Source organism: Ixodes scapularis, unplaced genomic scaffold (assembly GCF_016920785.2).
Source record: "Ixodes scapularis isolate PalLabHiFi unplaced genomic scaffold, ASM1692078v2 PGA_scaffold1__304_contigs__length_218370807, whole genome shotgun sequence".
NCBI classification, from domain to species: Eukaryota; Metazoa; Arthropoda; class Arachnida; order Ixodida; family Ixodidae; genus Ixodes; species Ixodes scapularis.
This window is the reverse complement of record NW_024609846.1, coordinates 163,546,436-163,573,237: the sequence shown is the minus strand read 5'-3', so window position 1 is coordinate 163,573,237 and position 26,802 is coordinate 163,546,436. Positions and strand designations below refer to the sequence as shown.

At 45.6% G+C, this 26,802-nt stretch overlaps 1 protein-coding gene across 4 annotated transcripts in view; it reads left to right on the top strand.

The window, feature by feature from the left end:
* The window catches only part of LOC8051728 (urease subunit alpha), a 286,808-nt gene that overhangs the window by 150,327 nt on the left and 109,679 nt on the right, over window positions 1–26,802 (top strand). For 3 of the 4 annotated variants that reach the window (XM_042290983.1, XM_042290985.1, XM_042290984.1), the window contains exon 6: window positions 16,363–16,539. The exons of the other annotated variant lie outside the window; for it this stretch is intronic. In XM_042290983.1, the coding sequence (XP_042146917.1) occupies window positions 16,363–16,539 (177 nt within the window). The remainder of the gene's footprint in view (window positions 1–16,362; window positions 16,540–26,802) is intronic. 4 annotated transcript variants of the gene reach the window in all.

The following is a 26,802-nucleotide window of genomic DNA, read 5'->3' as shown; positions in this document are numbered from 1 at the left end:
AGCTTAGGAAGTGATAATAAGCGACATCAAATAAAGTTTAGTACAGCACAACCAGAGAAACGAATTATGGAACGAGAACGTATACTGATCCTAAACGATGCCCAACTACAAGAAGTATCTGAACGAATTGAGATTATAGTATCCAGAAAACTGGAGAAAGAATGAGCATATGTCGATTTAGTAAACACTTATAAAAGAGTTAGAGAAGTTCAAGATCAAACAGAGAGAAAGAAGGAGACGGAAGCACACACCAAAAAGCTGGTGAAACAGTGAAGTTAAGGCGGCCATAGCAGGGTGACAAGATGCCTCATGGGAACACAGAAGGGCGAAGAAAAGGAGTTACACACTAGCTGAGGTTGCATCGAAATTGAATACGTGTCAGGAAAGAATAGGAGAGGCATCTTCTCTTATTCAGGCCAAGATTGGTAGAGCTGGAGTGAAGTGGATGATGGAAGTATAGCAAAAAGGTTCTGGGCCCGTTTGCTCGAAGCTGGTTAACTAACCGCGGTTAACCGGATTTCCCTACGAGGGGGAATTTTGGGTCACGTGACCGGCAGAGCAAGGACGGCGGGGAAACATGGCGGTGCCCCGGTGAGTGAGCGCCGCTCGCTTTAGAACTAATACGTCGTAGTAGCTGCAGTAGCGGGCGCGTTTGTCAGCAACGAATGGTGCAGGAGGTTTTCGCATTGCCTTACCTCACTTAAACGTAAAACATGAGCAATGACCTCGCCGCATTTTTTAGATAGACTTTCGACTCTGGCCATTCCTAAGCCTAAATGAACGCGATAGTTGTCTGCATGGCAACGTCTCTGGAAAGTGGATTGCCTTGACTCAATCGGCCGGGTATTGATAACGCACAAAAGCAGAGAGCGTTTCCATAGACCTTTTGCTAAATTTCAAAAGCACCGAGGTGCATGCTACGAGTGTAGTTACACGCGCTGCACCTGCTGGCGTCTGCAGTAATTACTGTTCTGAAGCAAAAAGCCTAAAACAAATTTTGCCGTGCACGCGCGTTCGTCAACGATTTATTATGATTATTTGCTTCAAATCTTTTATATGTGGAAGGCCAGTGCGCGCGGATCGTAGAATTACACTTCCAGCGTTCTTCTCGATGTTCGGGTAATTTACTAATAGGTCAATTTTCAGTGGAGCCGAGTTACAGGTTTTTCAATTTATGACGGTGTTATATACAGTTCCTAGATGCTGGCCAACCATGCTGCCGGTGTACCGCTCGCCTTTCACTGCTCACTTCTTTCTCATCGTTTCTAGGACTAAACTTCGTCGTCCTCTTTCGAACTCGGAAGGAAATTTCAACAAGGCTTTTCTTCACTTCATAGCAGCCAAATATTTAGAAGATTTCCAAATAAGGGTTAATTTAGTTTTACCTTGCCGATTATTTGTACCACGAGCAATAAAAATTGTTTCTTAAGCTCAAATGTATGCCGCGCTGCGTCGCGAAAACCCGGCAGCGCGCATTTTTTGGGTCCCCCCCTTTCGGGAACCTTTCCACGGACGCCACGTATTTTCGCTACAGCCAGTAGGTGACACCAACTACCACCCCATAATAAAACACGGAGCTATCGCTCATCCAGCACTCGTCAAACTTGGCTAGGTACTTGTAGGTACCTAGTAGGGAAGGGCGGTAAACTTTTAACCGCGGTTAAAGTTAACCGGCTTCGAGCAAACGGGCCCTGGGAGCACATTAATGTGCAGGGAATAAAAACAGAAGGGTTCCAGTGTTCATTGACCACAGAAAATGAGATAAGTGTAAATGGCGAGGAGGCAAGGGAATTTATTAGACGACATTAGCGTGACAACTGAGACGACCCCGAGGGAATGGGACAGAGGAGAAAGTAAGGTACTATCGGGGAGAAATGAAATGCGAACAGAGTAGCGCGTGGCTCGCGGTACTGGCTGCGCCGCCTGGAAGTGAGCCTAGGGGCGAGGGTGCGAGGCCTACTCCGATATGTTTACGCCCTCCACTCGGCGCTCCCCAAGCGTTCGGCATTGCCCCTCTTATACTCTCTTTCACACTTAGTGTGCAACGCTGTCAAAGCTACTGGCGCGTGCATGGGACTTGATCTCGTTGATCATTTGCACGCGTTCTCGCGCAAACAAAAACACAGATGAAACCACGTGCTCGCGCCAGTAGCTTTGACACCGTTCCACGCCAAGTATGAAACAGAGTATAGTGCGCTGAAAGCTATCACCAGTATCGTTGCTCGCTCGGGGCGCGCGCTGGATTGACTCCCTCTCCCCTCCACTCCCCAACCCTCGCAAAATGAAAAAAAAAAAAAGAAGGAGCGCGCGCTTGATTTGCTATTATAAGGAGTATTCACTGGGCGCTATATTTGTGGGTGCTGTTTAGAGCGCATGCTCAGAACGAGCCCCCATTAATAGGCTGCTAAGACCGGCCATTTTGACGGTGTGGAATGTACGTTGCAAAAGAACAGTGGAAGCTAGCCATCAGCACGCGCTCAGCAGTTGCGCACACGGATATGGCCGCCAGTGAATACTCCTTATTCTTCGTCTCACCTTAGCATGGAGTATTGTTAGCCGCGCGTGCCAAAAGCCCGAGCTAGTTGCTTTGGATCAAGCCTCGGCGGCTGCACGAGCGCTCGTGCAGCGAGTGCTCCAGTCAAGGCAGTCGAAGCTAGCCGCTCGCGCTTGCACAGCCTTCGCAGTTATTCCTTGCTAAGCTGAGATAAAGTATAACGGCGAGCTTCTTCGTGCCGCACGCGCCGAGCGAGCAAAGATAGCGGTGATATATCTTTCAGCGCACTAATGGCGCATTCACCCTGGAAGCGGATCCGCGTTCGTGAAGCGTTTGCGGATGCGATTCGCGAGCGACCCCGTTCAGACACACCGAGAGGCGATTGGTGATTGGCGCGAGGCGGGTGTGGTTTTTCGGCGATCACGGGTGATCTTTTGAGACTTGCGTATGGCAACCCTGTTTTACAATCAAAAATCCACTTTAGTCCACGATCCAAATCCAAACTTTTGCTATTTTGGCCAGTGTTGCCAGGTCTACTGATTTATCAGTAGATCTACTGATTTTGTCCCGGGTCTACTGATTCACTGAAAAAAAGAAAAAAAAAAGAAAATCTACTGACTTCTTTTTAGCAAACATATTAAAATTTATTATTTGGCCCCTTCAGTTCCCAGGGTCGCAAATCAAAGGAAACTCATATTCTCCCAAAAATAAAAAAAGAAGCACTGGCTAGATTGCCCAGAAGCCCGTCGACGGTGACATCCGGGCCACATCACGTCATTTCCGATGCCCTCCAGAGAAAAGGGGAAGAAGGAGCTCCCTTCTTATCAGGATCCTCCTTTGTGCCTCCCGGATAAGCACAGGCGTCGCTGTTCTCCTCCCAGAAAATTATAGAAGAGTAACCTGCCACTCAAAATTGTTACAAAAGCAGCTTCCCTCTGCTCCTTTTATATGGTGTTCAAAAGTATGCGATGTGACGTCAGTGCAAGGAGCCTATAGCAAGGAGCAACGTCAGAGCAAGGAGCCTAAAAGTATGTGATGTGACGTCAGTGCAAGGAGCCTATAGGCTCCTTGCACTGACGTCACATCGGACACTTTTGACCACCATGTAAAAGGAGCAGAGGGAAGCTGCTTTTGTAAGAATTTCGATTGATAGGTTAATCTTCTATAATCTTCTGGGAGGAGAAGGCGACGCCTGTGCAAATCCGGGAGGCACAAAGGAGGATCCTGATAAGAGAGGAGCTCCTTCATCCCCTTTTCTCTGGAGGTCATTCGAAGTGACGTCATGTGCAAGCCACGTATATGGGGAGAGTTTGGGCAGTCTGTGATCTCGCCGCCGTAACGTCCCTCTTCCGAGTAAGCCAATCAGCCCGCGGCGCAGAGCGAGAGGCGTGGACGCATGCGCCTGAACTCTCGGCTGATCCGAGCTGAGCGGAGAGGGCCGCTATTTTCATTCATTCGCTGTGCGGCACGCATGGGATCGACATCCAAATTTCAGCTCTTTACTTTTATTTGGCAGGCTCTGGCGAGAAAATGATATAATGCTATTCCTCCGTGGCCTAAAAGGCTAACGAATTAAGTTTCTCTACGTTTGAACGCAAACTTTGGGTCAGGCGAATGAGAAATAAGCCCGTAGCAGACGACGCGTAGCCTCAAAAGTGCTCCGCGCCAACAGCGTAGCGTCAAAAACCTTCCACAGCCCAGTAAGGAAAGATGGCAGCTTGCAGAGGACTTCCATTCATTCCAGTGGACATGTATGCGCGCACTTACCGTAACGTCTTGTTTTGGCTTTGTTTCAACATTAGCGACAGGCGGATGTCGCACTCATCTGTTGATCCCAAAAGTGGCTCAGTCTCGATTGCAAAGAATAATCCTCGAAATTGCAGCACTAGTCAATGCTGAAAAAAAAAAGAGAAAAAGATTCACGGTGCTATTTCACTTTGTCCTCTATAAAACAGGTAAACTTCAGTTGGGTCTTGTTTTTTTCATTTTTATTTGTGTATATTACCATGGTATTTGTTACTCTATACTATTTCTTCGAATGTGGTTTAATGGAAATAGCAAAACATGGCAAAACACAGATTTCGTAGAATCTACTGATTTTTGTGCAAATCTACTGACTTTTCGGGGATCAATCTGGTGATTTTTTTTTCTCCATCTGGCAACACTGATTTTGGCACTGAAGATTTGTCTTCGGGATGTTGGCACGCATCACGAGTTCAGGCAGCGAAAAAAAAGAGACATGGACCCGCGAAACTTGCCTGCGATTCCCTCGACTTCCCCCACAAGCTAAGCCCAGCTAGGCGTGCCTTGCTGACTCACAAGAGGATATCCCTGACCTATCCTTCGAGGTAAACCCTTCCTGCATGAATAGGCTGACCTTGTATTCGGGATAGAGGGCCAGTTTTCCCCCTCGTTGTTCGCTCTTATCATTGTCGAAGATATGAGTGGTGGCGTGAACCGTGGTGTGGAGAAAGTGTTCGGTGAGCCGGTCGTGGCTTGCACCGAACACATTCTTTGGTGGCGGACTCTCCTCTCGTCACTCGCACTTCGATCGAGTCTATTGCTTGTTTGATATTGAGTCAAATATACGCTGTATGGATTACCTCTGCATCGTCTGGTATGTACACTTTATTCCTTGAGTATGTTCTCTTTATTTCTTTTGTTAGTAGTAAGCGTTACAGGTCGAGCTAGCGCAGGTACCCTTCCCGCTCTGCGGTAGTGCGTTGGCTAAGCGATCAGGCTCACGACGTCTCTATCGGCCTTCATGGTGGTCATACACAATGTAGAAAGCTTTCAATAGTTCACGCTGCAGCGCTCTTAAGACTAATCAAAGAACTTAGGATGAATCAAAGATCGCTCGGCGCTAGATGGTTCCCACTTCACTTAATGCTACGACATCTTGTATTCAACGCCTAGACCAAAAATAGCTGCTCTAGAAAGTTCTAGTAAGGGAAAATTTTATAAGTGATTATTGGTCCCTCGAAACCTCATAAGGCATCTCCGACTAACTTCGGAAGTTACGCCACTTGCACGTTGCGCTGGAAAAGCCTGAAAAATGCTAGCATGCTTTAATTTCTAGTGAATACGCTCATGTGTTAAGAACTGAGACTGAGAACGACCGAGAAGAAAACGTTCTTGTGGTGCCCGGAGCTCGAGCAGCATTGTTCTAGTCACGCTATGCAGTAAAGTGGTGCACTGCGCAAAACTGTTAGCGCGAACACGACATTGGTTCTTCTTTACATCTTATTTTGAAAGGTATTGTCGGTCACTAAACTTTACCGCTTTCGTTAGTGCCACATATGAGTAAAAGTTCCACCACACTACCAGGTTTGTTAAAAAGATTCCCGTTAAATATAATGTAGACTTACGAGCTTGTTGGTTGAGTTGAGAATCACCGAAAGATTAAGACACAGGTGGGACGATGGACGACGTTCACTTTCGTCCAACAAGAAACGGTACAATAAAGCCACAGCGATATTTTTCGAAATTATACCCCTCAGTAAAAAAGCGAAAGAAAAAGACGCAGAAAGGGGGCAAGGAAAGAAAGTAGGGAATATCTTGAAAAAGTTAAAGATTAGAACATCAGAAAAAATAAGGACTTGACGGACATATCCTTTCCTTTCTTTTTTCGCCTCCTTTTCTTGTCTTTTTCTTTCATTTTTTACTGACGGATGTGATTCTCAAAAAATCGCTCTGGATTTATTGTACTTTTGCTAGTTGAACGAAAGTGCACGTCGTTCCTCCTCCCATCTGTGTCTTATTCTTTCGGTGTTCCTGGATAAAATATAAGAGCAGAAAACGCCGGCAATTCGCTTGTTTGCGCTAACTGTGTCGCGTAATGTACCTTTCTGATTCTCCATAGCGGTGTTTTAATAAATCACCGCACCGACCATTAGACTCACAAATTTACAGCCCCTACTAGGAAATCGCGAAAAATTACGAAAGAAATAGCTCCCTGGTCAGCAGGTCCCAACCAACGAGGTCTTCATCGAGGGCGTACAGCCGTCGAACGACTGACATCTTCAAGGACTGGCGGTACTCGTATCTCGTTAGAGTCGACGACTGCTTCTAGTGCAATGAGATCACATTTGCGATTCAGGAGCGAGCGCTTTTGAGTTCAGTTCTCGGGAAAGTCCGCACAAACAAAGCACTGGATCTTACCCGACCGGGCGATTCGGTGCGAACATTTTGATATATAGTCATTTCGGCACCGGGTAGTTTTGTACTGAACACAGGGTTACCGTTATCATTGATTCTTAATATTTTGCCCAGTTTTCTTAAACGAAAACCAGGCAAGCTAGTTAGGATCCCACTGATTCTGGCTTTTTAGATGGCCTTTGGCCTCTCGCTACTGGTCTCATTATAAACACTCTTTTCAATGAGTGGTTTTATTTGAAAGGCATTATAATCCTCTTTCTTCTGGTATGAATTATGTTACAGTTTAAGTTGTTTGTAAAAAAAGTTTAGCATCGCCAATAGGGATGCGCGAAATCCCACTTTGTCTGGTAGTTAGCATTTTGTGAAAAGATCATTGAAATAATAATATCTTGATGATGCGGCCTTGTTAAGACGATATGAGAGCAAACGTAAACAAGGTTTTTGTTTTAATTTTTATTAATATTTCGTTGTCTACAGCTTTTCCAATATTGCACTAAAATCGCAAATTTTCAGCACGTATATTATCGTTCCTTTATTTTGGGAGATTTTCCTTTTTTGCGGGTGCTTTTCATGTATCTTTTCCAGTTCAATAAGTTGGTAGAGACATTGTACGTATTGAAGGAGACATCAGTAAATCTTTGTTGCTACTTGAAAGAAATGTGCGCTCTGTCTTCTCCCCAAGTGTTTTTATTATTTTTTATCCTTCTTTTTAATTCTTGTATCTTATAGTTTTGAAATAACTACACCTGTGGGTCTTGCGATTGCTTATGTTTACAAAGATCTTAAAGGAGCTGTGCAACAGTTTCAGCGCTGTGCTTAAATAGTTGGGTAGTTGGTGTCTCAACCTTTATAAAATAAAGAACGAAAAACCGCTTTAGCCTCTATGTCCTAGTTTTTATTTTAAAAATTGAAAAAAATTGAGTTATTCGGCACCTCTCAACTTCTTCACCATCTTCCGAGTCACGTGCGCTGTGACGTCTATGGAGGTTGCGCGGGGGTTCCGGTGAAGCTTTCACTTCAGAGCGAGAACTCACCCGCTCGCGACAACGTGACCACGTGCTTGCGCAGCGCGATCAGCATGGCGAAAAGAGAAAATTGCCAACGTCCGGGTCCGGCTCTGTCCCCGTCCCGCCTCCGGCTTCTTGCGACTGTGCGCGGTAGCAGCTAGAGCTGAAGGTTTTGTTCACCTCGGATAGATGGCGCCACTAAAACTCCGTACAATAAAAGTTCTGTCGATGATACCAGATTTTTCACGCATTTGTATTTATGTTGGAACGACAAAATTTATAGAAAAATCAGCTGTTATCGAGCAGATATTTGCACAACTTGCTAGCTTTCTACAAGTCCCCTCTTGTCGTCACGCCGCGTGGTTTTCATGGCTGCCGGTCGCGGCTGCAGGTCGGGAAATATTCTAATTTTTGCCTCACGATTACTTGGCGGAATGGCAACATTTCTAAGGAAGGAGATGTGTTTTCTGTCCTCTGTGACAAAATAAACAATGTCAAAAGTAGAATATGCAAAATTGTTGCACAGCACCTTTAAACGATTTTAACGCAAAAGCGTTAAAATCGTTGCACAGCTTCTTTAAACTCTGGTTAAGTGTTGTTGATGAAATATTTTCTGGTATGCATAGCAATATTTCGTGTTTGATGATGAGAATTCTCATTTTCCTCAACGGTTAATTAAACTACAGTTAAGTAGTTGATAAGGTGTGGAACCCTGGGAGATACGCAAGTATGTGGAGGGCGACGTTCGTTAATTTTCGAAGTAGTAATGCTCAATCACGAAATGTTGCTCCAAAATTGCACCTCTATGGTATTCGGTGTATTGCCTTGAAATGTTTCAAAAAAAGTTCCTTTTTACGGCATACAATGCGTTGAAATTGACAAGAAACTACCTTAGTTTAGGCCACAAAAGGCAGGTGTACCTCAGGGCAGTATACAGGGAGCTCTTCTCTTTAACTTAATTGTACGAAAACGACATCGTAAACATTGATCACGATGTAAAGTTTATTATCTACTCAGACGATACACGTGTCGTTTTTTAGGGAATAACACTAATCAAATTATAAATAGTGCAAAATTTTTTTTTTTATAAGCTGAAGGCTTGGACGACATCATTCATTCCAAATAAATGCGAGCAAAACGGAGGCAGTTCCATTTAAAGCGCGTAACACATATAGCTTTCATACGGTCAATATTTGTATCGGAGGAAATAAAATATATAAAGTTGAAGGTGTAAAAGTTCTTGGTATAGCCTATAATTAGTATATGATAATAGATGAAACAATTAATGCAGCATATATGTAAAGAAAGCTGTCCTGGGTTGTTGACATAGTTTATAAATATCGTGATATACTTCCCATTTCGGGTTTGTTGCTCATCTACAATTCTCTTTTCTTTTATTCCCAGTATGACTATTGCTTTTTAGCTTGGGGAAACACGAAGTACACGCATCTTAAACAAATTCAGAATCTACAGAAAAAGGTAATTCGTATTATTTGCCTCGCACCTCAGAACAGTCACTCGAAGCCAGTGTTTAATAAATTCAATATAGTGCTAATTCTTAGTCATCGCGACGAAAAACTTGTAATTTCTTACAAAAAAGTATTTTCAAAACAATGAACGTAATTATTCAACAGTAGTCAACCTTGAACAAAGATAAGTGATTCATGAAAGTCGCTGTGTAGAAAAATGAATAGTGCCGCATTGTATTATAAAATGCGAAATTCAATTGCTAAGGTTTACCCTGCCCTATCTTTTAAATCGTTAAGACACACTGAGCATAGATATTATTTGTGGAACTAAAAAAACTATGCGCATGATATTTATTAAGGAATCTGTCAGTGTTTAAATGATCAAATGAAAACTGAATGCATTTTGCTATTACTCTTTGTTAATGTGTTTTCACTACGTACTGCTATCATAAAGGCGATTACCTGAACATGTACAAATACTTCCAAAACTTTGACTGGAGTGAACTTCTTGTCATAAATGATGTTGAGCTGGTGATTGAGACGTTTTCGTCCATAGTTAAAAACGCAATTGATGCATTTGTACCACGGCGCATTTCCAAGCCTTCAATTCACCCTGAATTGTTCTCCAAAGAGTTTAAAATCTACCTTTGCAAAAAAGACCATTTTCATAGACTCTTCAAACGTACTGGTTTGTCTCTATTTTATACTGAGTTTAGCATTTACAGGGCTCTAGTTAAAAAGCTATACGCTAGGCACAAACGCCTGCACATTAAACAAGTGTAGTGTAGCCTAAACCGGTGCCCTAAAAACTTTTGGTGCTATGCCAAGAAACACACGCGCAACTTAAACCAAGGTCTTTGTCTGCGCACAGATAACAACGCTAACTATGTATCTTCACCTACAGAAGTTGCCAATATTTTTGCTGATTACTTCAGCAGTTGTTATTCAACCTGTCAGCGAAGCACTCAGCCGCAAGAAATAAAAACCAACTGCCATGATTTCTTGTCTGGTATTAGAGTAGATGCCGTTGAAATTGCGGAAGCAATAAAAAAATTAAAACCGAAGCTATCTATAGGAGCTGACTCTATTCCATCCTTTATTATTAAGGGATGTAGCGAATTATTTATACCTATTTTGTTTCACATCTTCAACCTCTCTCTTATTTCTGGTGTTTTTCCCTCCCTTTGGAAAAAAACGGTTGTTGTACCAGTTTTGAAAAAAGGTGACAGCTCTGTGAAAAGTAACTACCGCCCAATATCTTTGATACAAAGCTTGAAAGTATAAAACAGAGAGGACGAGGACGGGAACAGGACACTTGAAAGATGTCCTGTTCCCGTCCTCGTCCTCTCTGTTTTATAGTTTCAAGTTTTGTATCTATTAACCAACACGCTCGTTTTCAACTGTAACAATATCTTTGCTATCTGGATTTTCTAAAGTTTCTGAACGGGTTATGTATTCCCGGATTCTTTTTTACTTTCGGCATAAGTTTGTAGGGTGTCAGCATGGTTTTTTAAAGGGACGTTCGGTTGAAACAAATCTTTGCTCTTTTTTTTAAATTACTTTGCCCCTGTTGTTACAAACAGAGGACAAGTTGATTGTATCTTTTTTGACATGTCTAAAGCTTTCGATAAAGTAAACCATGAATTGCTGCTACACAAATTATCGTCATATGGTTGTTGCCCAGAGCTATGTAACTGGTTCCGTAGCTATTTATCATCTCGACGGCACACAGTTCGTGTAGATAACAGTCATTCCGACCACTTCTTTTCCACATCTGGTGTCCCTCAAGGCTCCATCCTTGGCCCGTTGTTGTTTTTGATATTCATCAACAACTTGCCGTCATATGTTGATAACGCTCAACTTTTGTTGTTTGCCGATGACATCAAGCTTTTTATGAATATTCACTCTTCTATCGACTGCAAGGCTCTACAGCATGATGTTTCACAGATTGCTATTTGGTGTACAGCGAATAACTTATCTGTGAATCCATTGAAAACAAAAGTCGTATCTTTCTTAAGGTGTCACACCATAATAGACTGCGATTATGTTTTAGAGGGGATGCCTATCAAACGTCTTTCTGTTATAAAAGACCTTGGCGTATACCTTGATAATGTTCTAACGTTTACTGCCCTTGTGTCACTTGTCGTTGGCAGTGCAACAAGAATGCTTGGTGTTATATCTCGTATTACGAAGCACTTTAATAACCCGCCTTCCTTGGTTCGGTTATTTTGTGCCCTAGTCAGGTCTAGACTTGAATTTGCTTCAGTAGCTTGGAATGCGTTAAATAAAACTCAGGCATTGAACATTGAAAATGTACAGAAGAGGTTAATACGCACTGTGTATGATCGATACTCTCATCGTCGCTTCTATTTTGAATATGAATTTCTTCTTAAAAAAGTTTCGTTGACAAACTTGTCCGATAGAAGAGCGGAACGTGACTTAGTCTTTTTTCATTAGTTAGTAAACGGTGTATCTGATTGTGGCTCGCTTTTAAGTGGTGTTAATTTACATGTTCCCTCCCGACCCACAAGAAATCATTGTACTTTTTACATTAATACTGTCTGTGATCTCTCGCCTTTATCACGCTGCCATCTGCTTTTTAACCGCATCAACAATGCTGAAGTAGATATATTTAGCGACTCTCGGGTGTTCGCGATGAAAATGAAAGTACTTGTTGCCAATTTGTAACGTTTGTGCATTTTTGCCATGTCTCTGTTATTTTAATTCCTCATTTATTATGTGTACCAAAGAAAAGACCTGTTGGTTGTTTTTGGGCACTTGAAAATAAATATTTATTATTATTATTATTATTATTATTACATTTTACGTGTGTAATTATGCACACGCTATTTATCTAGGGATCTGTCAGCGTTGAAAATACTTGCATGCAAACTGAAGGAACAGTCTGTTACTATTCTATGCTAATTTGTTTTTAAAATATATTTGTATCTATTTCTTCTAAATGTGTTTCCTTATTTTTCTGATACGATGTTGCTGGTGTTGTTGAGGGAGGCAGACGAATGGTTAATCAACGGCTTAGTTGATTTTTAAGCTGCCTCCCCTCTTAATTTTTGAATAAAAATAAAGAATTTGATTTTAAATCTCAAAGCCTACCAAACTTTACTGTTCTTGTCTCATCTGCTTCAAGAATATATAAAATGAATTACATTTAATAAAACGGGTTGTAATAAATAGGCATATATTGCAATATATTAGACTTCCCTCGTGATCGGCACCCGGTTTTATTGATTTAGATTGAACTTACATAATCTAAGAATCAAGAAAATAACTTTTCATGATTTTTTGCGCCACCTGGTGGGAGGCCAAGAAAATTATAATTCCTTAAGTTCAGAAAATCGTCGAGAGCGGTGCTGGCGAATTCTAGGATCATCATAATTGTCAATGCTTTTTTTAGCTCCACAAACCAAAAATGTTCGCACAGTTTATTGATAAATGGGACGGAAGAGATCATGGTTGAGTTTATTAAAAACAATTCACGGGTGTAAACCTTCTTTGATCACGATCGCAGTCATGAGCAGATCGCGATATTCCAAGTGTCACTCGGAAGTCTCGTAGCTTGTTCGGCTTAATTCCTGGGAGTAGCAGTGTATCTCGAATTTGTCTAACCATGAACTTCCAAGTCACCGAATGCATTTGTGCTCGGCGATGTTGACTTCTGCAAAATCATCTCCCTGTTTCATTCGAACTACGCTCACCCGCAGGCGAGGAGGTGGATGATAACAACGGTTCCCTTAAATTGAGACGGCTTTTCCCGCCCACTCCGCATTCACTCGCCCTGACGTCATCTCTAGTTCTATCGCAAGCCACAAGACAAGCGACTCTCGGAACAAAACGCGCGCTCGCGTGGAGGTATTAACTCCCGCGGCGACTTACATCTCAGGAATTTACTCAGTGGCATTTTGAGCGACTCGAAATATAAATGTTGCAACAAAGAACGCGGTTGTTTCTATTTGGTAGGATCGCTTTTGTCTATATCTGCTTGCGCCCAGGTTTGAGCAAACGATTAACAGACATTTTGGTCTGTCGCGGCTATATAAAAAGCTGTACGGCTGGCATTAAAGGTATGTTGGCTAAGGGTTTAGTAGGCTGAAAGGGTGAAGTCTGAAGTGCTGAAGTCTTAATTGCTAAAGAATGAAGTCTGAAGTGGAGACTGATGGTGTAAAAGGATGAAGTCTTGAAGACATATTGCGGTCCCATAACACATCGGGGCTGGAAGTTGTTTTTTTTTCAATTGGGGTAAAACCATGGCACCCATCAAAACTATCTGCACGGGTCTGTAGGGAAGATAACGTGACCCTTCAAGATATATGTGTCCGGGAACCCGCTTGGCAATTCCGTATCGGGTGGCCGCCATGAGTGTTGGAACTTGAGACGTTCCGCCGTCCCTCCTGTCGTAGCCTTGGTTAACCCGGCCCCGTAGCTGTGTGTGTGTGTGTTCCTGTGTATGTGTTTCACGGGCTGTACTAGGGACGCCCAATGACGCTACGTCCTCGCTCACGAGGGAAAGAGGGTGCGTGGAGAAAATGGGAGGGGGACTTTTTGCTGTTTGCTTCAAGATAACCTATTTTAGTGAGTTAAAATACAACCTTCGTGAGAAGTTGGTCGCCCTATTTTTTTCTCCACCAAGAAGCGTAAACTGACCGCGCAATAACGAACGGACGCTCAGTGTCGGTTTCCCGTCCGATGCATAGAACCTATCTTCTAGAGCAGCTCAGTGTACGGATAGAGGTGGTCTCTCAGTGCCCTGCTTCATGCGCCTCTTCGTCCGTAAGGCTTCAGAAGCGTACAGCGAGCGAAAAAGGCGCTGGAGACACCACCGCGAGGGCACCATGAACGACACCGTGTTTGTACTCAGTATTTCTCAACGGCGGCGGATGTTGGTTGGGCGTTCATGGTTTTCGCTAGACGTTCCACTGACAGTGTGTATTCTGGGGATGGTTGAGCATGCTGGTGTCTAATTTACAATAACGAATAAGGGACATGGAAAACTAACAGATGACACAGGCTTTCGACTTGCAACAAAACGTTTTCTGGGGAGGCAAAGTGAAAGCAGTAAACGTTTGTTTGCAAATCAAAAGCGCTTGTCGCTTGCTTCTCTTCTACGTCATTCTCTCGTTATCGCAAGCAATGTGTACGTTTGGTGGAACTGCTCGGTTTTGTTAGTTGAACCCAGCTGTTTACCCAGCGGCAGTGTGAGTATCTGGGAATGTATCTTTTGCAACAAAGAACTCGGTTGTTCCAATTTGGTCTCATAGCATTTGTCTACAGCTGCTTGCGCTCGAGTTTCGGTAAACGTTTGTTCTTATTGTCTTTTTATGTTATAAGATACATGGAAAGCTCAAGGTGTGTAATAAATTTCCAATAACGTTCTAGAGGGCATTTTCGTTTTATGGTTCACAATCTTTTGATCTAAAGGGTTGAAGGGCTGGTGGTGTCTGAAAGGCTGAAGGGTCTAAAGGGCTGAAGGGGTTTGATGGGTTCCACTTTAACAAACAGAATGTAAGAACGCAAATGATCTGGCGTGTACTGAACATTTCGAAGCAACCCGAGACTTAGGAATACGAACTTTGATACCAACAGAAGAGAAAGTCAACGTTCCTATTCTTCAGTCTCGGGTTGCTTCAACATGTTCGAATCAACTCTCTTGCTACAATTTTTACATCAGAGTTGTACAGTCTATTTTTGGGAATAGATTACATTATCGGTAAAAAAACAACCCTTTTTTTTTGTGAATATGGATTCCTTAAGGACCTAGCGTGCTTCGTCCTCTCTAGCACCTGTAAAAAAAACCACTCCTTCTACAACTTTAAAATAAGGTTCTTCGTGCCTCTAGACGCACATGTGAGGTTTTCTTTTGTTGAGTCTCCCGTCATTACGGCATCACAGGCAACAAAGCAGCAGACCGCGCAACAAGCACGTGTGCACAACGAGCGGTTGAACCAAATTGAACTGCCTAAGATTTCATGTGTGAACTACAAAGCCACTCTCATGGTCGCGTTAAAGAAAAACGGCAGATAGAACGGGATTAAGAAATAAGCAAAGAGTTGCACATGATCATACCTTTCACATGGGAATAGAAAAGGGTGCGTGACTAGGTCTGTCTCATGTTACAGTCTTACGTCGCACTGTGACTTGTTTATGTGCTACAAATCCTTATCAATTTGTTCTCTAGTGTTCTAACTGTGCGCACAGAAAGAACGTGAAGATGCCCTACAAATGATATGCATGTGAACGCCTTTGTAAAAAAAGCAAAGAGTTAGCAATTTTTTTTCTCATTTATATACAAGCGAGATGAAAATGATAAATTCACGTGCAGCCGGAAAATTCAACAATACCTTTTGCGGCGAAGAACTTTAATCACTTGAAAGCTTCGTTCTGGATTCATACTTGTTGAACATTTCAATTCTGCTGGCTCTAATATTCAAAATATATTTATCCGTTAGATTTAAAAAATAATAAAATGTGAGAAGTTTAACACCTTATCTGGCATGACACGTTACAAATATTTAGAACATCCTTCGACGAATTCCAGAATATTGGTATCTACCACCCTAATGAGACGTTATATGCCACCGCTCCAACTTTTCACCGCTCCAACTTTTCATCGACTTTCTTACAACATCTGCAGGGGTATTGTTAAACAAGGACATAAGGCTCGCTCAGGTGATATATATTTTCCGAAATTTTCCGTGTGAGATATATTATATGTATTAAAAACTAGCTGCCCGTCATAATTAGGTAAATCTTTGTTCGCCTACAAATTAGCGGCTCTAAATACCGACTTGTCTTTCTGCGACTGCAGCGCTTTGATTCTCAAATTACGCCCATAGTTTCGAAGCGCCTGACGGTTGTGTGCTCTTCCGCCGGGAAAGCATTACAAACTGCTTGCACCGGATGTTCTAATTAAACTTCGTATAGTAACTTTCGCGCATATTCTATAGCAAATGCGTATCCGTGATAAAAAAAATAGAGCGGACCTACTCTAAAAATAATATTAAATTAAGTGTTGAACTTCTCACGATCCTTTTTTTTAGCTTTTCGACTCTCCGGCTCTGTTGGCGATGATGGAAACGAGACGTGTTCGGGGTCATTTACACGTTCGGGCATATAATTACCGATCGAGAACATATTTTTAATTCTCGCGTAATTACGCTGTCGTTTCTTCATTACCTGAATGTGTAGATGAATTAAAGGTCATGCCTGCCCATTGCAGAGTAACTTCCTGTTGAGGAATCTACCCACGTACCTTGAGGACGTGGACGAGGACGCACTGAGCCTCCTCAGGTCACCCCCAGGTGAAGTAATACCGGGCAAAGGCGACGTGACGTTGAACGCCGGACGGCGTATGATCATCCTCAAGGTGGTGAACACGAGTGACCGTCCTGTACAGGTATTGCTTTTCTTGCAACACACGTGTGCAGTTTGTGGTTGTTTTATTATTCAACTTATCTGGCATGGGTTGCGCACATAACTGCGTTTTTCTGAACGCTCCTCTAACCGGTAATCGAGTGTCGTGCGCGTTGAAGACTTTGGAGCACAGGGCTTAGGTTAGAGCACTGCACGGGCCCGGGCAAGCCAGAAGGCCCGAGCCCGGCCCGGCCCGCGGGCCGGGTTCGGGCCGGGTAGCGCGAATTTTCTCGGGCTCGGGCCGTGCTCTGTCTTGAACAGAACAATTCCCAGCCCGTGCCGGCCCGGGCCGGCCTGGGCCGTGGCTAGGTAGTCGCTTGCCGCATATTCTAAATTGATGATAACAAAAAGTGTCCTCATTGATCGTTTAGTTTCAAGGAAAACAAACAAGCGAAACGCAAAATCACTACAGTGCCGATAAAAAAAAAAAAAAAAGACGTCTTGCACTTGGAACGCTTTCACATGGATAAAACGAAACGTATATGATTCCAACAGCATAGTGGGGATGTGCGGTCAAGACAACGAGGGCACTCCAGTCCAACAGTACAACATGAGTGCATCTCTCTTCCGCTTTTCAAAAAAAAAAAAAAAAAAAAAAGTGAGCTTGAATTAGAACTTTGCGGAGGTGGCCTTGTTGTGCCACCAAAGAAAATCTAACTAACATAGATAATTTTATGCTTACACAGCCTTTTGAAGATGCACTAACATGATTGTAATTGTTTCTTCACAAAAACATTTAAAGAGGAAAACTCTCTGTGAAACGCATTGAACAACGATAAGTCCAGTATCTCTTCAACAAATGCATACAATAAATAAAAGAATGCCTACTTTTTTCCCCCAGAATCTCTTAGGGAGCGCATATTTCGCCCATATTCTCGAAAATGCATTGTCTAAGTCGAAATATTTATCTTGAGAAAAAAAAGAAAAAGAAAGCTCGGTTTAAGTATAAAAGAAATTTAATTAAAATATGTTCGCTTTATGCCTAGAATGTTTCTAGGTCAAAGTCTGCAAACTTTTTCGGGCTCATGTATATAATATGTCGGGCTGAGGCTTATATATATAAAATTTTGCCAAGCACGGGTCGGGCTCAAGCGTCTGCCTAGAAATTCTTCGGGGCCCTGGCCGGGCCTGGCAGTGTCTCCTCCCGGCCGAGTCGGGCCGGGCCTAGAAATTAAATATTCTGACGGGTTCAGGCCGGGCCCGGGCCGTGCATCTACAGGGCCGGGTCGGTCCGGGTCTAGAAATTCCGGCCCATGCAGTGCCCTGGCTCGGGTCGAAGGAGGAACGGGCCTTGGCGCATTGTGTCCGGATGCAACGAGTGTGCTCCCTTTTTGAAGGGAGGTTGGCATCTCAGAGACGACCCTGAGCACTGCCTGCCATGAATTAAAAAAAAAAAAAAACATTTCTACCCTTGTTAAAAAACGATACGCTCAAAGAATACTCAATGTGTACTTAGTTCATCTAGTGAAACCATAGTTTTTCGCACTTTTCCAAACTCGTGATGTACCACCTTACTCGGGCCACCATTCAGACAGACGGAGGCAAGAGCTTCTGCACAAAGTACAGTTAAAGATGCATCAACCGTGCTGGAGTTGAGGCAGACCGGAGCCTCAAAGCGGCGAATGCTTATAAAAGTTAACGGTCACTTCCGATTTCTGTCAGCCTACCTTGCAGACGGCCGGATGTCTATCCCGCGCGAAGGTCCTTTAGCGGCCTCGTTTTTGTTCAGTTGTGCGTACGCTTTTATTCTCGCGTGAGGTCTCATGTTCAGCATAGTGCTTTGAAGGATTAGTGAGCCCAATTTATTATATCAGAAAAAGAGGAGTATTCTACTCTTCACACAAACAGCAAATTTGTTTTGTTTTAAATGAGACATCCGAAGAGAGCTGTGTGTCAATTGGCGAAGCTATTTAGAAATGTTATGTGCTAACACGGAATCGCTCCTCTTCGGGCGAGGATGACGATCGTTTGAATTCTGCTACCGAACTAAAATGTGAAAAATACCCCACCTAACCCTTGTAATTGTGTTGTGTGCTTTATTTAGGAAGTTGGCGAGCCTCTTAGGGCGTGTAGTGTCTCCTGATGAGAAATCCTGCAATTGCAGTACTACTGCTAGCCTGGCGCTTCTAACGTGCACCCCGCAGTAGAATTACAGGACAGCACGCCGGTAGAATGCTCATCCAGATCGAAAATGACAGGGCTGGGAATTGAACCCTGAATCCCTAGGATCTGGAGCCTGAACGTTCGCTCTAAGTTCCGTTGCGCAAACTCAATCGGCTACCAATCACCCGAAACACAACGTTGTTAAACTTCTTCAAACGTCCATGCCAATGGAACAAAACCACATATAATTTGAATCTTCTTTGGTCAGTTTCACTGCGAAAAGTTGCCTGATACGGCCGGAATTAAAATCAAGGTGTTTGATTAACTCGTCTTCGTCTTCGCAATGTGTTGATACAAGTACGCCGATAATGTTAAGTAGGAAGGTATTAAACAAACATTAAACTTAGTTTGTTAATTGAAGGAGGATAAATATTGTGTATGGTAGCGAATGTGATTTTGCGGCGACTTGCTGTAAATTTAAAGAAGTGTTAATATCTCTGATATAAAATCTTCATTCCATGATGTTGGATTGGAATGTTTGTCGCTTAACTCGCGCTTACTGGCACTAGCGGGACCCACGCATGCTTGTACGCGACGCCACTGATCATGCAGCTTTTTGATCGGGATGTAATTTCGAGGATAAAAGCAGAATTTCTCTTTCAGTCTTCTTCGCAAAGCTTGAAGGTGTAGTCATGAGTTTCATTGTTGACGTGCGATACCCGTGGTAATGATATTCAACTGTAGTTCATAGATTGCATTCGAGCACTGCATGAACACTCAGCTTCGGCTCGTGACAATAAATGGCTCAACGAGCATCCGGATACTGGCTTCAATAGCAGGAATAGCATCCGAATAGTCCAATTTAATCAATGCCTCGACGAGCATCCGGATGGTGAAATGGCTTTAATGACGGTAATATTCCAACCCTAACGATGTCTGAAAGTTAGCGCGCACCCTACGCTGTGCCAACCCTGGCGAGGGGCTATCATGAACGTTGCCGGCATATAATCGGCACCTGATCGCATTGCCTCTTGTTCTGGCGGCGAGTTGATGGCTTGAAGGCTGCTCGCTTTTCCGTAATATAAAATACAACTGCGATTGCGTAAAAAAAGAAAGACGAACGCGTGATTTGTATTTTATGAACGTCATGAACTAATCCTAAGCGGTATTTATTTAAAGTACAAAAATTGCAGCACCGCCCTTTAATTTAAGGGGTTGTGGAACGATGTTCGCTAGGGATGTTTTTCACTTTACACAAGCTTAGTGTCACTATTGGGACCCAAGCAGACTCGCACGCAACGCCAATGACCAAGAAACTCTTTTTTGGGGGTCTAATTTTAAGGACAAACGCGAGCGTTTTCTTTTAATCTGCATGAGAAATCGATTTGGGCTTGTGATAATCAATAGCTCGACAAGCATTCGGGTAGTGGCGCGTGTCCAGTCGCTGCAATGACGACCTCAAGAATAGCCGAACCATAATAATGTTTGGAACTCAGCGCATATTTTGTGGTTTGCCAACCAGAGCGTGTGGCTATGATCAATTCGTGAAAACACCACTACGTCACCCATGGTCGCCATCGCAAACTCGTACTTCGCGCCATCAAGGACAACGTCCATTAGGCGTTGAAAGCTGCCGGGAGTGGTGGACAAACCAAAGGGAAGGCGGGTGAATTCGAACAATCCCCTTTGGCAAATGAATGCGGTCTTCTTTACATCAGCCGGATGAAATTCGTTTTGAGGAAATCTGTGGCTGCAATCGATGGTTGTGAAAACGGTCGCGTTTGCAAGGGCATACATTACTGAGGAAATACTAGGAAATGGGTAAATGTCTGTGACTGACACTTCATTTAGTTGCCTGCAATCAACACAAAGCCCTGCTGTGCCGTCCTTCTTGCTGCGCCTGTGTCGATCATTTCCGAGAGCGCCACATCAAAAGTTCGCGCTTGTGAGCACTTATGGGTCTCGGATTGCACCTCCGGGGGGGGGGGGGGGGGGGGGGGGGGGGGGGAGCATCCTTGAACCCGTTTTCCCCGGTCTTTACGTGAACATCGGCGAGAAGGGTTCCAGCAGGTGCTGGAGCTGCTTCTGGTTGTTTTCACAGCAAAACCTTTGCACGGCCTTGAGCATCTGTCTAGAAGTAAATGCATCTGTCCGGCAAAGTTTAAAGGAGAAGCTTGGCCGCGAATGCAATCCTGCCGTCTTGTAAACGCCGTTAATTCTGTTTCGCCTCCCAACCAATATCCAGCTTAGGCGAAGTCTAGTAAAACCCACTCCACTGCAATAAAATCCTTACCAAGGATCATGGGCACTGGTAGTCCAGAGGGGTACACGAAACGTCTTCGTTTTCTGCCATGAAAGGAAATTCATAACCTGACTGCGCCGGTAGCAGGCACTACGGACCGCGATGCTACCTGCGATTTCATGTTTGCTGACCGGAGATGTATATTGTTCTTGTTACATTCCGGAAATATAGCATCTCCAATAAGCGATATGCTTGCACCAGTATCTAAAAGAGCGGCCACTGGGGTACCTAGTACATTCACAATCATACGAGCTTCAAAAGAGTTGGGTGAAGCTTCGATTCTACTCACAGCTGTGGTGAGCACTGTCGGTTTCTCGTTTAGCTAGGCTGTTCCCACCCCCGCCAGCGGTTGCGAGTCCATGGGCTCCCGGCCATCCCGAGCGACCATCCTTGATGTTGAGAACTTCAAAGCGGCTCTGACGCTGGGGACCGGGCCGGAATCTGGCGGGCCGGCGTTTGGCTCAATGGGAATCGCATTAGGGACTAACTCAAATGCAGTTGCTTCGGGTAGCTTACGACCGAGAACAGGGTAAGCTGGCCGCCCGGGGATCAGTGCAAAGGCAGACGCGTCGGGAGTCTCGTGGCCGAGAATCTCATGACGGAGAATGTTATGAGCTCGCCTCCCGGGTACCGGTACCACAGCAGGCACGCTGGGAGCCTCAAGACCGCGAACGGTGTGAGCACGGCGCTTGGGTGTCCATGCAAGATCAGACACGCCGGGAGTCTCACAACGAACAGTATTATGAGCTGGCCGCCCGGGTTTCTGTGCAAACGCAGACACGCCGGGAGACAGAAGACCGCGAACGGTGTCAGCTGGGAGCCCGGGTGTTGATGCGAAAGCCGACACGCCGGAAGTCTCATTACGGAAAGTGTTGTGAGCTGGCCATTCGGGTGTCGATGCGAGAGCAGACACGCCGGGAATCTCAAGACCGAGAACGGTGTGAGCTGGGCGCCCGGGTGTTCATGCAAAATCAGACACGCCGGGAGTCTCACGACAAATAGTGTTATGAGCTGGCCGCCCGGGCGTCGGTGCTAAAGCACGCTCACAAAAAATTTATATCTGGCCAGGTCTGAAAATTTCAGGTATGGCCATATCAAAAATTGGCCACATATAACCTGATATGGTATATCTGCCAGACATAGCCTCATAATGCCAGATATAGTCTGATACCCTTGGTATGGAAATCCCCGATCTGGCTAAGTAAGAAAATTCCAGATCTGGCCGGACATTTAAAAAAAACACAAGCCTGAAATCAGCACTTTATATCTTTTATTTTCTACAATTCTCCCAAATGCCCCGGCCCGCACTCGAGGAGTTATGGAAACGGTGGTCCTTCAGCTCCCTAGCGATCGCTACTTTTGACCAATTCTGTGGTTACACAGCTTCGAGTGTAATTCGTAGTCACCCTGAACAAGCCTCCCATAGGGCTGAAGTACCGGTCATATCACTTTTAAATTTTCTCGTCAATGGCGGCGTTTAGGATACTTTGCATTCTGTCCAAACTTTAGCCAGGCTAAGCCGCCGAAATCTCTTACCATATTATCATTCTCCTGATTGTTGTTTTAGCAGGAATTACTTAAAAGTCGAGAAATCACAACAACCGAAACCGGGATTTAGCTCGGATTCAGCGGAGCTGTTTATGACATCTTTAGCGTTTCTAACTTAATATCAGCGTCTTTGAAGCTGTACGAGAATGATAATAATGTAAGAGATATGTCTGCAGCTCATCCAGGTTGAAGGTTGGGTACCCACATTGGCGGGACATTTTAAAAGTGGTATGCCAAGTATTATAGTGGACGCTGTTAGCTATAACACGGCAGCGGCGGCCATCCCGTACCCCCAGCGCCCCATAGCAGGCGCCGTCCGAAACTCCGCGCATGCGCCGTGTGGCGGACTCGCTCTTCCCGTTTGCGAACAAACCCTCGCTTTGTCGTCTGCTAAACGCAGAGCAGGCGATGCTACAGTGCTGCTCGTCTGGTACCCTCGCCTTAGCACACTGGTCTCAAACTCATTTTCAACCGGCGATTTTTATTGGGGCAGATTGCAGAGTCATTAGGGCACTACCCCTGTTTAAGATTTTGTTTTTTTTTTGCTTTTTTAGAAACAGGCGTGCGCAATGCATTTTTACCAGTATGCGTTCGCAAACCAGTATGAGCGCAGCAAGTGTGATACAGAAATAGACTGTTATACTCCGTTTCACCTTAAGTACGACCGCAGCGTACGCTACAAAACGACAGAGACAATCAAATAGCGGCAAAGGTGCAATATGTCACGAGTGCATCACCGGGGGACACAATAAGGTGCAAAAAGTGATTTTGTCGCTGCTTGGTGGGTCATATCGTCACGTAGCGTCCGCAGCGCTTAGACCTAAAGTGAAATGGAGTATAACTGCAAGTTTGTCTCATAAAAAAATTTAATCTACCCTGATGTTACATTTAGTAGTGATGATTATCCTTAGCCAGCGGAGTCAGGGAATCAACCATGGGCACCTCTTACGCGGTGGTTCGCTGAACCGTGTTCAGCAAAAATTGGCGAGCGCTGTGGCATCGTCTGCTCTGTGCCTAGCAGACGACAAAGCGAGGGTGTGCTCGCAGGCGGGAAGAGCGAGTCCGCCACACGGCGCGTGCGCGGAGTTTCGGACGGCGCCTGCTATGGGGCGCTGGGGGTACGGGGCGGCCGCCGCTGCCGTGTTATAGCTAACAGTGTCCACGATAGTACTTGGGTTCTCTACGGCACGTGTTCAGGGTGACTCCGAATTGCACTCAAATCTGTGTAACCATATAATTGCTCGAAATTTTCGATCACTAGGCTGCTGGAGAAACACCGTCCCCATGATTCCTCGAGTACGGGCCAAGGCGCTTGGGGGATTTAGCAAATTGTCTATTCGGGCGTAATGTTAACACTTTAAATATTTAAGCTACATTGAAATCCTCGTGAAAACTAGCACAAATAATATCAAACTTAAGCTTGTCATAGCTGAAGTTTGGGATTATTTTGCTAATATTTAGCTCGCGAACAATGAGTCAATCAGAGTTTGCTAACAAAAAAAAATTTTTTAAAACTTTTTTTAGCTTTTTAATATATTGAAAACCGGCCGCCAGATAAGTCTGTATATGCGCCAGTTAAGTCTGTATATACGCCATATCAGGCTTTATATAGGCCAGATAAGTCTGTATATACACCAGATAAGGCTGTATATAGGCCGTATATAATTATATAGTGTTTGATATGGCCAGATATGGCCCAGATATAAGATTTCCATACGGGCAGACACGCCGGGAGTCTCAAGACCGCGAACGGTGCGAGCTGGGCGCCCGGGGGTGGATGTGGAAGCCGACACGCCGGGAGTCTCATGACGGAGAAAAATTGATAAAGGGCCACCGAGGGTCGACGGAAAAGCGTCAGTCCCCGGAGCCCCTGTGAGCCTCCGGGACGCCCGGAGGCGGCTGCGGCTGCTCGATCTTGTGAATTGGGTTTTCGGCGCTGCCGGCGGAGAGTAGAAATTTCTTACCACCGCCGGCCGTAGCCGTTTCCCTGCGTCTGAGGCGGCCGCCGCTGTTCGCTGCAGTCACAACGTATGTGTCCTGCCTGGCCGCATCGAAAACAATGGGGCGTGGTCCGCGCGTCGGCTTCGTGCGGTCTCCCGCTCCTGCTTGCCCCTCCCGAGCTCCGCGTTACGTGTCCAGAGGCCAAGAACTCATCTTGACCGACTGAGGGGTTGTAGCGTTGGGAATGTATGCCCTCATTAGCGCTGCGCCTCCGTGATTTATATACATGAGCATCTAGGATTTGGGGACAGGCGTCTGGTTGGTATCGTATGGTTCACTCCCGACTCTATGTACACGTGCATTTTCAGACCATGTAAACAATGGTTCCAGGGCCATGTTCAACGGAGGAGGGGGGCGGTTTCTTAGTTCCGCGAGGATGTCAGCCTGGATGGTGATCGCCTCCCGTGCAATCTCGTCTAAGTTCTTAGAGGTGCGTCCCCTAAGATGGCGAGGGAAACACGGGTGGCCTTGGCAGATGGCGCGTTCTACTTTCTCTGCGTCTGGTGCCGCGGCGTCGGCGATATCGCACAGGCCCTGGCGAGCCCTTACAAACTAGATGAATGGCTCTTCCGGGTGCTGTGTGCGCGCGCGCATCTCGTCCCTGTTCCGCGTGCTGTAATCCGGAGTCAGCAACTTCGTTCTGAATCGCGCCTCGAAATCTGACATACTTGTTTATTTAGTTTGTCTTTGCCTCCACAGTGCTGCACTGTCTATCAGTGCAACCGGCAAAAGGCGAGTGAGGACGGTTTCGTCGTCAATTCCCGAGGCAGCTTGCTAGTCCTGCAGTTCCGAGTCAAACATCGCGACTGACTTTCGATATGCGTACCCTGAAAAAACCAGAACGCTAAGCGAGAGCCTTAAATATTCCCGGGGGGGGGGGGGGGGAGGGGGGGGGGGGGTTCCAGCAGGAGCGGGGCTTGAGCACACCATCTGCTCTCGTTGTAACTTGTAGGGTTCTCGTCCGATTCCCCGGGCCCCTGTCTCCGGATGAACGTGACACTGCAAACGAATTGCTCTCGGCAGAACGGGTTTATACTCCTCACATTCTGCTGGGGGTTTCGGGATCGGGAGAGGTAATCGAGGAAGCCTGGAAGGGCTGCGCCACCACTGTTTGCTGCATGCCGATCGTCCCTGCGGTTCTAGTCCACACCGCCTCCTGTGGACGTCGCCGTCGAGGGTCGAATCCGGGGTCTAAATCCGGACCATATCACCGGGCCGTTGCCCGAGCCGACGTCGCGGTCGCCACCACCGCGAACGTCCGTCGTGGCCCGTTTCCCGCCGCAAGAGTCCCCTTCCTATCTCCCGTCGTCTGTCGTCCCAGCTTCCCCCATTTCCCGAGGTCGCCGAGCACCAGAAAGACGGGAGCGTCTATCCTCCCATCGTGGGCGGCCTCTCGCTGGAACTTCCCGTCCGGCTCTGCCGCAGCACGTGCAGGGCCTCGGGTGCCGACGCCGTCCGGGAGGGGGGCCTAGGATGTCCACCCCTGACATAGCCAATATCTTCAAGATGGGTCTCAACTTTCTAGGGAGGAGGCACTCGGGCACTAAACTTCAAAGGCGCCGTCTTTGCTACGAAGGCATTTGAATAGGAGTCCCCAGGTGCCGGCGTCCGGTTGTCGACCAGATGGGGGCCGACAAGACCCCACAAACTGAAGAAGCATGGTCATGGCCACTCTTAGTTTTGTTAGACCTTCCTCTGATGATGCTCCTGCCGGGACTGAGACTGTAGGCTTAGCGTCCGGATTTATGTCGCTGGCGGCGTTATCCACGAGTGCGCCGAGCGTCAAAAGGTCGTCCTCACTCATGCTTTTGTCCGCGTCTTCTGTAGATGGCAGCCTGTAGTAGTGAAGGCTTCTGCAGGTTGAAATAGTTAGGCTTGCGAAAAACCACCCCGGAAATGCGGGCAAACTCAGGAACGCTAAACTGATTTTGTAAAAAGCAAGAACGAACCCACTTCGTGGCCATCCTCCCAGACGAGCAGCATATCACGTGTGGGTGCCAGTGTGGGTTTCCCCGTGCTGCTACCCGGCTTGGGGAATGACACAGCACACCGGTGCAACAACACGTCTACATTTAATGATCGTTATCCCCTGCGCCGCGATATAAAAAATCCCTCGCGCATACGCTGCGACGGCCCTTTATCAGCGGCGGAGCGCCGCTCGCGTGGCCAATTGCCCTTGGCCCCCTCGCGGTGCAGGTGACCACTGACGATTGTCGGAAGGGCAACCTGGGCCAGGCCGCTTCAAATTCCCAGGTTGCCCCCAACGTGTACTCTCAGTAGTCTGGAATTATG